At 52.9% G+C, this 11,866-nt stretch overlaps 1 protein-coding gene across 3 annotated transcripts in view; it reads left to right on the forward strand.

The window, feature by feature from the left end:
- COL6A3 (collagen type VI alpha 3 chain) overlaps positions 1–8,771 on the forward strand; it is a 55,570-nt gene extending 46,799 nt beyond the window's left edge. For 2 of the 3 annotated variants that reach the window (XM_082001762.1, XM_082001761.1), the window contains 5 exons: positions 232–306; positions 2,448–2,627; positions 2,740–2,793; positions 7,257–7,427; positions 7,606–8,771. In XM_082001762.1, coding sequence (XP_081857888.1) covers positions 232–306; positions 2,448–2,627; positions 2,740–2,793; positions 7,257–7,427; positions 7,606–7,646 — 521 coding nt within the window. In that variant the 3' untranslated portion in view covers positions 7,647–8,771. The remainder of the gene's footprint in view (positions 1–231; positions 307–2,447; positions 2,628–2,739; positions 2,794–7,256; positions 7,428–7,605) is intronic. The other variant, XM_082001760.1, reaches the window with a different exon arrangement.
- The last annotated feature ends 3,095 nt before the right edge of the window (positions 8,772–11,866 follow it).

The following is an 11,866-nucleotide window of genomic DNA, read 5'->3' on the forward strand; positions in this document are numbered from 1 at the left end:
GAACCCGTCCCGGCGCAGCTGGGCGGTCGGGGATTACTCATCCCGTCAGCTGCCTCCAATAAACATTTCTGAAACGTATGCGCTAGGGTAAACACATCCAGAGCCGGCTCCTGCGACTTGTGCGCGTCCCCCGTGCCGGAGCTGGGGCCAGCGAGTTTGTTTATGGGTGCGCCGCGGGCGCTGCCGCAGATCCCCTTCCTCTTGGCTGACCCCGCTGCTTCTTCCCCCCAGAGACCCCAGCGCAGCCCAAGGTGTCCCTGGCCAACATGATGCTCAACACCGAGCCGCTGGAAGGGCCTGAGAGCGGTGAGTGTGGGCGATGGTGGGAGTGCTGGGCTGGGGGGCTCTGCCGGGACCCTCAACAAGAGCTTGGCCGTTTGAGCCGGTCTTCGCCTCGCCTGCTCCCAAACTCGGCCTTTCTCAGAGCCCCGCTAGCGCCAAAGGATCTGCGCGTCCTTTGCTTTGCCGAGCCAGCAGATTATGAGCTAGGTGACAGCCTTGGCCACGCAGACCTGAGCCCTGCACTGGGGTCTCTGCCCCGTGCTGGATCCAGAGCCCCCTGAAGTCACTGTGATCTTCACGGGGGACTCAAACCAGGTCTTGTTTCCATCGCAAGGACGGGAGACGAGCCCGGGCTCAAGCGCTGGCTGCTCTCCAGGGACAGGCTGTGCCCCATGGCCCCTCCGGCACGCGTAGATGCAGCAGTGGATGCAGAGCATCACCCGGTGCTTGTTCACACTCTCGCTCCCCATTTGGGGCAAAGAATAGGTCTTGGCTCCTTGGTTTAACACACAGCGCCCAACAAGGGCTTGACCAGCGGCCAGAGATTGCAGGGGAGTTAGTGCCAAAAATTTGCATAAATCTGGCTAATTGGTAGCCCCCCTCCAGTTTCACCCATCTTCCCACGCCCTCTTCTCTGCCACCAGTGGCGTATGTAGTAAACCGCTAAACGAGCACGCTGTCAGCTCCTACTCTGTTGTTAATCCCGTTAACCTGTGTTAATAACCCATAATCACTGTAGCTCTTAATACGTCATCTCATTGCTTTTGTTGACATCAAGCTCATTGTATTGGTGTATTACATCCAGTTGTACCATTACGTGCCAGGCTGCAACCCTTCCTCCAAGGGTCTGGAAGGGCTCTCAGCCTTCATAAGCCCTGTTGCAGGCACCAGCTATGGATCTGGCATCCAAAATTCATCCCCAAATCACCACTCTCGTGTTTTTCTCGAAGCGTTTTGCTTGCACTGTGGCTCGTTTTCTTCCTGAGGTGATCTGAGAGCATGGGGAGACGCTGCTGCTGCTCAGTGCGTTCCGCCAACAAGAGTTGCAAAGCTGCTGTTGGGGTCTGGCTGCTCGCGTGGAAAGGGACGAGCATGGACCTCATGCCTGGCTGGTGGAACCGCTTGCTGCAGGAGAGGGGCTGAGGGCTTGTGCCGGGCTGGGACCACCTTATTTCTGCCTTGCGGCATGTCCCATCATCCCACTCTTTCCATGCCTTCGCTCTCATTTGGTCCCTCTCCCTGCCACTGACATCCCCTCTGAAGCCTTCACCTGGCTTGTCCCCACCAGGTGACACGCACCCCCTGTGGCTCCGTTTAACCCCTCGTGTCCCAGCCCTTCGGACGCAAGGTGTGTAGCCTTGTGTAGGGCCGTCTGCCCGAAGGAAAACGGGTGTGCCGTGAGCTCACTCGGCGCTTCAGCGCAGACCTCTCCACCTCAGCTCCTCTCGTTGACCCACCTGAAGCCAACAACTCTGCCTGAGGATGTATGGCAGCCAGTAGTTTTGGGGGAAACACTCCCCAAGGTTGCTGACCTGAAGTTTTTCAAGAGGCTAAAGGCATTAGAGCGGGGGGTTTGGGGCAGGTTGTTTAGCCGAGTCTTCTCGAGCACTCCGTGCAATGGGAGAGACCCATGCTTAAATCTTCCTATGGAGCTTGGAGGAAGCCCCAAATTCTGCCCTCCTGCCAGCATGGATGGCCCATCTTTGCTAATAAAACCTCCGGGATTTGGACCGAAGTTACCATTTCTGGGCAGGAAAGGAACGTATGTTTAAATCCTCATCGAGCCTTAAAGTCTAGCACGTATGGCTTGCATTTAACATAAAAATAAATACACTTAAGGATTAACAGTTACTGCCAAGACAAAGAGCTTTGAAAATTGAGGGGGGGGAGGAGTTGTGTGAGGGCCCAGTCCTGTGGGGAGTAAGGGGCTCCCACCACCCTGGTCCAGACAGAGACTTGGGGTTTGGAGGTGGGACGAAATCAAGAGCAGGGAAGAGCAAGCCAGGGGCTGGGGAAGGTTTGCGTTTCGGAAGAGAAATCACACGACAAGGAAACACCACCAGTCCTGTACTGGGCTTTTTTTTCTTTTTTCTTTTCAATCTCTTTGCTTTTTCAGCTTTTAACCCTTTCAGAGTCACTCAACCTTTGCACCTTTTGACATGCAGATTGGCCAGACCCTTGCTTGCTGGACTTTGACATGGGCATGCAGTGCAAGGACTATCAGATTGTGTGGTTCTTTGACTACAAAACCAAGATCTGCAGCCAGGGTTGGTATGGTGGCTGCGGTGGTAATGCCAATAGATTTGAGGCCGAAGCCGAGTGCGTTAGCAAATGCTTAAAACCATGTAAGTACCAGGTGGGGATGAATCCTTTTTTATCTTATCATATTGTCAAGTAATGTTTGGATTGGAGAGAAAACATGGTTTAAAATCCAAACCCACCCACTTTTTCCTCCAGCAGCAGCTGAGAAAGCCATGCAGCAGCCACCCCTTGAGAAAAGATTATCGTCAGGTAACACCCAAAAAAAAAAAAAAAATCACCAACCGAAGCAAATCCATTATTTCACCTTGACCATTTCACAGCATGCCTCCAAGCTTGTCCAATACAAGATCACCAGTAGCATAGACTTGGTTTTCATTTGCTCCTTGACATGACCGTGCCCTACCATCTGCTTTGCATGAGCAAGTCGCCTTGCACGCGGTTTGTCACGCCAGGACGCGTTGTGTTTGCGTGACCTGAGCGCAAACCACCGCTCTACGGCAAAATCACGCACTGGATTTCGTCAGCAGCGTGGGGTTGCTGAACTGGTCCCAAAGCAGTTTCTGTTATCGCCGCGCGACTAACCAATGCCACCTCCTGGTGGTGTGCCTTCGCTGAGAGGCAAAGTATTGCAAGCGTCTCGTTGCCTGTAACCAAAACGCTTGATGGAAAACCAGTCCATGGGGCTTGGGGCTTGCGTGCAGACGTTCTCCTTTTGCACCAAAAGATAAAAATCGAAGTTGAGAGAGGAGCCCGCAGGAAAATGGCAATGGCCTCCTCTCCTCAAGGAGTTTCTGAGATTAAGAGGTTGTGTTTGCGAACCTCTTCAAGACCTGGGAAGGAAGTCGAGACGCGCAGCCAGCTGGGTTGGTTGAGGAAGGGGTTTGGGATGGGGACGTGACACCAGCCAAGCCTTGCTACCACAGCAGCCTCCCCCTTGCAGTGGTGGTTCAGGGCCCTCTGCAGGGACGGGAGGGAAACCTAGGAGCAACGCAAGCTCTGGTGCCTGACGGCAGGGCTTCAATCCTCGTAGTGGAGCGAAAAGGCAAATTAAGGACCCATTTGATTTCCTCAGGTGTATTTTAGGCTCCTTACATCGGACTCGGGTATTTCAGCCACTGGCAGCCAGAGGAAGCGGCGTACGGCTTGTGCAGGAACCTGTGGCTTCAGTCTAGAGCAGGATCTCATCCTCACAGGGCAGGGAAGCCTCCCTGATGTGTTTTTCCCCCGGGGGCACGTGTTTCTGCTAGCCCCATCCCACAGACCAGCCCCTTCTGCTCATCGTCACATGCCCTGATGATGTTTCCAGTAACTGTTGTTCAGGCTAAAGTGATATTTCATGAACTTGGCGCCGCTCTGCCCTGGGCAGATAGTCAAGAAAAGCAACCGAGGGGCCCTGGAGGGATGCTCGTGTCTCTGCCCGCCCCGCCAGGGTCCCCCGCTCTGTTCACCGCCCGATTCTCTTCCCGTTTTCTGCAAAACCACAGCCTGAACCCACCATGGAAAACGAGACACGGGAGCTCACGTCCAGCTCAGCTTTTAAAATGCCGGGCATGGGGTCTGGCTCTGTGTTCAGCCCGTACCAGGTACCATAGCCAGGTGCAAGCACGGAGAAATGAGTGGGTCTCCCAAACCTTAGGGCTTTTCGGGTGCAAAAACGTGCTCCAGACCCACCTTTTCAATAGCTGAGATAGCCTTTAATTACTGCAATTTTTTTAAACTTCCTCTCCCCCCCCGACAAAATTAAATGTAAATGCAACTGAGGAGCTCAGGCACATTTTCTCCATGGGATGAAGTGAAACCTCAGCTTGCGGTGGCTGCCCCCATCTTTTGAACCTGCCAGAGCCAGCCACAGCTTAAAAACACATTTTAGCTCCCTAGTTCTTGCTCTCCATCAATTCTTTGAAATTTTTGAATTAGCTTCCCTTTCCTTTATTGTGTAAACTGAAAATTGCAATGCAAGTGAATTTTCAGCAGCTTTCCTGAAGCCGGATCTGCCCTTAAAGCGTTGGATTCAACCCTGAAGGTTGAATTTCCCTCTCTGCATCTGCTGATCCTGAAGGCTGCTTCCACTCTCAACGGGGATGAAGCCGGGGGAAAGCTGGGCTGCCTGGACCCCGTGCCGCAGAGAAAAATTGTATTATACCTCTCATCAGCTGAACGTTTTGCTTACTTGGTTGGATTCCTGAAAGGGTGCGTGGGGTTTGGGGTAGAGTCATTCTTGTATTCACATCTGCTGGCTTTCAGCGTTTTGGAAGGCAGGGAAGAAGGGAGATGGACTTTGAACAAAAAAAAAAAAAAAGAAAAGAATCTGAATATAAAAAGTCAACGAGCCTGCCAAAGGCATGGGGAAACTTTTGGCCGTAGGAGCCTGAAAGCAAAGCTGCACTGGAAGGTCAATATTGATTTCAAATTCCAAGGAGAAACGGAGATTAAAAAAGAAATCCTGCTTCAAAAAGCTGCATTTAGAACAGGACGTGGGCACGAGCGTCCTTTCAGACACGTCTCCTCTCTGGGAAGGGACATATTCCCAGCTCCTCCTGTCTAAACAGTTAAGCCACCGCTCAAACCACCCACCCAACCTCCCTCCCGCCCGCGGCAGCGTGGACCCCTCGAGTCTGACGCCCCTTGACCGCGGCGTTGTTCTGGCAGCGACCTGTTCGGTCCCTCACGGCACGGAGGGGGAAAAGGCAATTAAAAGGAGCGGGCAGAAGGAGCTCAGCCCTTTGGCAGGGTCCGCCCAGAAGCATGCCCGACACCGGTCTGGGCATCGCCACCTCCCCACCGGGAGCATCCCGGGAGCATCCCGGCCTCGCTGCAGTGTTCCTGGGCTCTGGGCGGCCGCCAGCACCAGCCGCAATTTCCGTCAAAGTAAACCCAAAAATAAGCTTTCTTATTGCCCAGGCTCCGCTGCCAGACCCACTTTCTAGTCGGGATTTCAGGAATCATCTTCCGCGCCCTTCTTCCCGTGAAAACTTGGGAAGCCTTTAGCATGCCTTTGCTCTCATCGGACCGCAGAGAAGCTTGCTTGCAAATACACCTTCTTATATATTCACCCTATATCTATATAGATATATAGATATCTATATAGATAACTCTAATATTCATCCATCCATCCACCCATCCATCCATCCATCGGCTGAATATATCTCTTATCTATCTATCTATCTATCTATCTATCTATCTGTCTGTCTGTCTATGTCTATCTATCTATAGGCTGAATATATCTCTTATCTGTCTGTCTATCTGTCTATCTATCTATAGGCTGAATATATCTCTTATCTGTCTGTCTATCTGTCTATCTATAGGCTGAATATCTCTCTATCTATCTATCTGTCTGTCTGTCTATCTGTCTATCTATCGGCTGAATATATCTCTTATCTATCTTTCTATCTATCTATCTATAGGCTGAATATATCTTTTATCTATCTATCTATCTATCTATCTATCTATCTATCTATCTATCTATCTATCTATCTATCTATCTCTTTCCTATATTCACTATATATTCCCCCATATTTAGGACTATTAACCACGATGTAAGAGACAAGTCCTTTAAGTAGCCTGATTTCTGGCACCCGGTTTAAAAAAGGCATGACCCTGAGACAAGATTCTTAGAAGATAACTTCAAGACCTGAATTTCCTCAGCAGTCGTTGCTGGTGTGCTCTGTATACACCGATTTATCTCCGCTTTTGGGGGGGGAAAAAAAAAAAAAAGATAAAAGACTTTTCCCCCCCCTCCTTAATTAAAAAAAGGGTCCTGACTGCAAATACCCCTTTCATAGAAGGCACCCCACACTTCGCCCATCTGACTCCCCCTCAGCCCCATTCATTTTTCGGTGCTGGCTCTTTTCCTGATACTTGACCGATGACTTATTGATTTTTTTACTCACGCCCAAGGCTGGACGCCAGCAGCTCGAAGCCGTCCTGCTGATAAGTGGCAGCGATGGGCGTGATATACCAGAAATTTGGGGGACCTGCCTGGCGCAGGGCTATGGTAACAAGGCTTTTCCAGGGCTAACTACAGCGGCTGAAGGTTACGCTGTGCTGAGCAGAGGTGGCACGAGCTGCTTCTCCATCCCTGTCTGCAGGGGATGGATACCTTGTTTGCGACTTGACGGTAAATTAGTGGCTGATACCGGATTTTTTTTTACTTTTTTCATTTATTATTTGGCAATTTCATTTTAACACGGCCCGGTACTTTGTTATGTTGCTCCCCGCTCGCTTAGCCAGGGATGCAGGATGCCACAGGGCAGCGCGTGGTAGGTCCGGGAGCATCTTCACATGGAAGATTTCTCTTTTCCGGGGTCACCAGACTTTTTAGCAGGAAAATGACGGTGCAGATAGATACTATTCCATTGCAGCCCAGCCAGTCCTTTCCTAGTTCTGAGACCTGCCAACTCATTTCCTGCAAATCCCGGGGATTTGCAGACAAGCGCTGCCGTGCGGCACTCTTCTTGCACGACAGCAACACGAAGCGAAGGCTTGTGGATTGAGGGCTGGCGTCCTCTCGGGCAAAGACCTTCTCCTTGCAAACGAGGAGATGGGATTTAGTCACAGGAGACGTGCAAAGTCTATGGCGGGGTTGCCCTTTCTGAGCTTGCATGCCAGCCCTGCTCCCAGGCATTTCTTTACCGCGCACGTCCATCCCGAGGGGCTGCGTTTCACCCGGGACTGCTCTTGCTGACTCTTCTTGCTCCTGCTTTTACCCGCAGTCACGGATATCTGCCGGCTGCAAAAAGACGAGGGGACCTGCAGGAGCTTCGTACTGAAGTGGTACTACGACCCCGAGACCAAGAGCTGCGCCCGGTTCTGGTACGGCGGCTGCGGAGGCAACGAGAACAGATTTAACACGCAGAAAGAATGTGAAAAAGTTTGCGTCCCTGGTAAGCGGCTTACGCGTGGCTGGAGAAGGGGCCGGCCGAGCCGCTGGCGTTTCCCGTCCGGCGCTCCGGGCTCCGTAGCGCGTCCCGACGCTTAACTCCGTTTATCCTCCCTCAATGTCCTTCCCACGCGCGGAAAAACCGCAGTTCATTTTCCTCTTTCTCCGCCGAACTTTTTCAGGTAACATCAACCCTGGCGTGGTGACGACGATAGGAACATAGAGCCAACACATACCTCTGAGACAGCCGGGAGCATCAGCCGTTGCCACCTTGCCCCTATAGAAGCTAAGGGTATAGACTACCTTGCACTGTACCATATCATGCTTTTAACTCCCAAGCAAACCTTGAAGAAAGCGTTTTGCTGCATGACCTATCAATATGGTGCTAAACTGTTTGTGGACTGAGTGCTACGTGTGTCCGGGTTATATTGTATAGCTGCGACATTACCAAATATTTACCTAATTGCAGATTGTTATTGTCTCCGAACACGTCCCTAAATTACCCTTTCTGTCTGATTCCGGCAATCTGCCTACCTAAGGCACCGTAAAAATGAGACCAAAAAAAAAAAAAAAAAAAAAAAAAAAAACCCCAAAAACCACCAAAAAAAAATCATAATAATTTCACTGCAACTGTTACATGCTTGCTTTTATCGTTTTCATAACTGAGCATAACTTTACAGGGGAAGCCTTCGTGTAGGAAAGTAGCTAATTCTGATAAAGAAGTGGGTCAATTTTTCCCTCTTTTTTTTTTTTTTTCCTCTTTCTTTCTCCTTTCGCTGGATTAGATTTCAAACTAGATCTCCTGTATGCATTTGTAACGTACGTGGCCAACCGAGCTAGCAAGGAAAAGGAAGCAAGGTTTCCGACCGCAAATGCACTGCTGGGACCAAGGCCTCAGTTAACAAATTTTTAAATTGTGGTGTAGGATGCCTCTGGCATTCTTCTGATGTTGTATGTTTTATAAAATACAAAGCAAAGCAGTTCGGGGAGGGGGGGGCAGCGGGTGGGAGGGGGATTTTATTTTTATTATGGAGTCTGTGTCAGGAAGTCTATACAAAGAACTTTTAAATAAAGTCTAATGGAGGTTTTGAGAAATTCCATGGGTTTGTCTTTGTAAAAGCCACGGCGGGCATCAGCGGAGACGTTTTCCAGGGTCTGGAAACCATTTCTTTGGAGGCAAATCCCGGTGGTCCCTGAAGGGAGGGTGGGCGTAGCCTGGGTGCAGGGGACAGCACTGAGGTGCTGCTGGTAACCGGGAATTTTCCAGCTGAGAAAAAGGTGGAAACGGAGGTGTCACGGTTGTGAAATCTCCATCCTGGAGCAATCTAAACTCAAGCCGGACACGGCCCTGAGCGGCCCGGCCTCGGCTGGCCCTGCTTCGCGCAGGGTGTTGGACCAGAGGCAGCTGGAGGTCCCTCCCAACCTGCAAGGCTTGATGACCCCATGGGCATTTTGGGGGGTCTCCTTCGCTGCCCATAGCCATGATGATTTTTACTGCAGGGTAGTGCTGTCCTTACCTGAGCTCACCCAAGGAAGCCAAAATTCACAGAAACAACACACGTTTCCCTGCCCCACCAAAAATCCCCCCCTAAAAGCACGAAGCAGACGAACTTGACCCCACCGAGGCGTTGGGGTGGCTCTGGGCTATGGGGCTGAGGACCTAAATTCCCCCAGGCCTCAGCTGTGGCTTGGGGACCACTGGGACACGTCTACATGGTGGAGGTACGAGAAGGAAGACGTGAGCCTTGCAGGCACACCCCAATGCCAAAACCGGAGCAGCTCCACAGGGGACAGGGCATTTACTCGCTTCTGGAGAACAGGGTTTGCATCGGTTCAACCCCTCTTGGGCAGGACGGGTTTACAATTTAGGGTTCGCCCAGTGTCTTCCTCCACGGGTCAGGCTGGGACCGTCACAAGGAGAGGGCGACCCGGTGCTCGCCCGCCCCACGCTTTGGGGTGCTACTTTCTGCAGCGCTTCAGGTGGGTCTTCAAAGGACCGTGTGACACGAGACGCTCCAGACGCGTTGCGCGCGTCGCCTTTGCGAGCGGCCCTCCCAGCGGGACGGCTTGCCTCCCCCAACACCGTTCGCAAGACTAAGCCAAGCCTCGGCTTCCCCGGTCAAAGCCGAGCGCGATGGGCCGCGGTCCCAGAGCCTCACCTTGACCCATCCAGGTGAGGGGGGCTGCAGGTCCGTCGTGGCGCGGGGACCGCGTAAGGCTGCTCCGGGCTTTGTCGCTGTGGGGATTTACGCTTTTAGGTGTCCCAGCTTTTACGCCATTCCCGGCACACGGAGCAGCCCAGATCCCAAAATCTCCTGTCAGTACCAAGCCGCTTGCGCCGGGCTCGGGGACGGCAGGGACGCCGCTCGAGCGGGGCAGCTGCGCTTTGGGAAGCTATGCTGTTTATTTGGCACCTTCCCCGAGCACATCACAAGGGCTTAATTTTTTTTTAAATTTATTATTTTAATTGGCTCTTGCACCGTCCACGCTCAGCTGTGGCCGCTCCGGAGGACAGAGCAGCCCGCCCTGCATTTTACCGCGCGCCGGGGCACGTTGAAGACCCCCCCCTTTTTTTTTTTTTTTTTGCTCTCACGGGGTCTAAAAGCAGCAGCCAGGTTAAAGCGACCCACGAAAATCGTCCTCCCACCCCTCTGCAGCGCGGGAGGGGTTTTCCCAACGTCAGTGCCGCCTCCGGTTCCCGGGAAAGCTGCTCTCGACGGACCGCGGAGCGCCCGGGGGCGCGAAGGCGCAGCCCGGGCTTCCACGGCGTGCCGGCGGGAGCGGGGGGCTGGGGAAGGGGCCCCCATCCCCGGGGCCACAGGGCGTTGCCGTCGCCTCTCCCGAGCCTTTTAAGGCAGCGCGTTACGCCCCGGGCCCCCGGCCAGCGGCCGCGCGGGCTTACACATGGAAGTCATCTGCGGCTGGGAGCGCATCTGCCAGCGTGGCTGCGGGACCAGACCGGGAGTAAAAATAGCTCGTCCCAGCCCGGCCGAGCCCCGAGCAGCGCGCTCCGCTGCCGGCTGCCGACCGCCAGCCCCGCCATCTGCTCCCCGCTGCTCGTGGGGTGGCCTTCGCCGTTGATTAGCATCCCCGTGCTGCGGGTCCAGCTGGCGTCCCCCCAGTGGCCAAGCCCCCCGCGGTAGGGGAGGGAGGGGGCTGCTCCCCTAAAGTGTTTTTTTTCGGATAAATTAGCTCTGGCTAAGTAGTTCCCATCCCGTTGTCAAACCGCTGCTTTGCAGCGCCCTGGAGGAAACGTGGGCGCTGGGCTGATGAACTCAAGACAGATGCGATGGATGTAGGTGCTGTAGTCCAGAGGACACGGTCCTTCAAGCAGGACTTCTCGAGCAGACGTCCCACCTAAATCCCCTGCATCAAAAATGCCCACGACTCCGAAAGGCTCAGCGTCGGTCTTCCACGCCCGCCTGAGAGTGAGACAGCGGAGACGTAAAAGCTGAACCCAAGATAGGCATTTCCCCATAAGCCGAGGGCACGTTGTGAAATAAAAGAGCTTCAGTGGAAGCAAAGTTCCTGGTGAAGGCCCGTTCCGTGGTCAAACGCTCTTTAGAAAGTCTCCCCATCTTTTGGCATGAGCCCTGAGGGAGCTGCTGGAGGACATCTCCCATGGTTGGGCTGATGCTTTCAAACCCTCGGCCTTGAAAGTCCACAAAGGGCTCGTGTGCCTGAAAGCCCGCTTTCTTGAGGCACATCAGCCTAATAAAAGATACTATCACTCCCTATAAACTGCATCTCTCACTGCCAGACCACAACAGCTACATCACTTCTGCCAACTGCCAAGACATCTTGTAAAAAGTTCAGCGTCAGTGGGGAGGGTAACCTGGTATCCTCCTCCTAAGCCGCTCGCATCTTCTTTTGGATGGGCCCGGTCACGTGTTTTAGCGTAACTTGCCTGCGGGACTCATGCCCTGAGGCACGCTGAAGCGACGCTAGGAACGTCTGACCATCGATATAGACAATATGGGTGGGATATGGCCACCTACATCTAGGTGCGATGTGTCATTTCTGAAACCCTTGGGCACCAGTTACATGGTGCATGTGGGGTCTCGATAACCTTTACCACGTCTTCCAACCCCACGCGGGCATCGGTCAAGCAACACTGGGCATCTTCACTTGCAGCAGGGGCCCACATTTACACAACCAAGACCCACTCCTAAAAGGAGAGGTGGATGCAGGAGGGGATGCAGGACTTCGTCGCTTCCTCTGGGCAACCTTAGTGTGACATACTTCGCGAGGAGGGTCACTGGTAAAATAAAGCCTGGTGAGTCTGCGGTTTGGGACAGAATTAGCCTTAGGACTTGAAGACAAAGCATTAAATCTAGGACTTGCTTGGACTTTATGTGGGTCTCCAAGGCAGGGTCAACCCGACCTACGTCAGCCCTGCAAAGGTTTGTCTAACCTGTTTCCAGAAACCTCCAGAGATTTAGG

Source organism: Phaethon aethereus, assembly GCF_964289735.1.
Source record: "Phaethon aethereus genome assembly, chromosome: 6".
NCBI lineage: Eukaryota > Metazoa > Chordata > Aves > Phaethontiformes > Phaethontidae > Phaethon > Phaethon aethereus.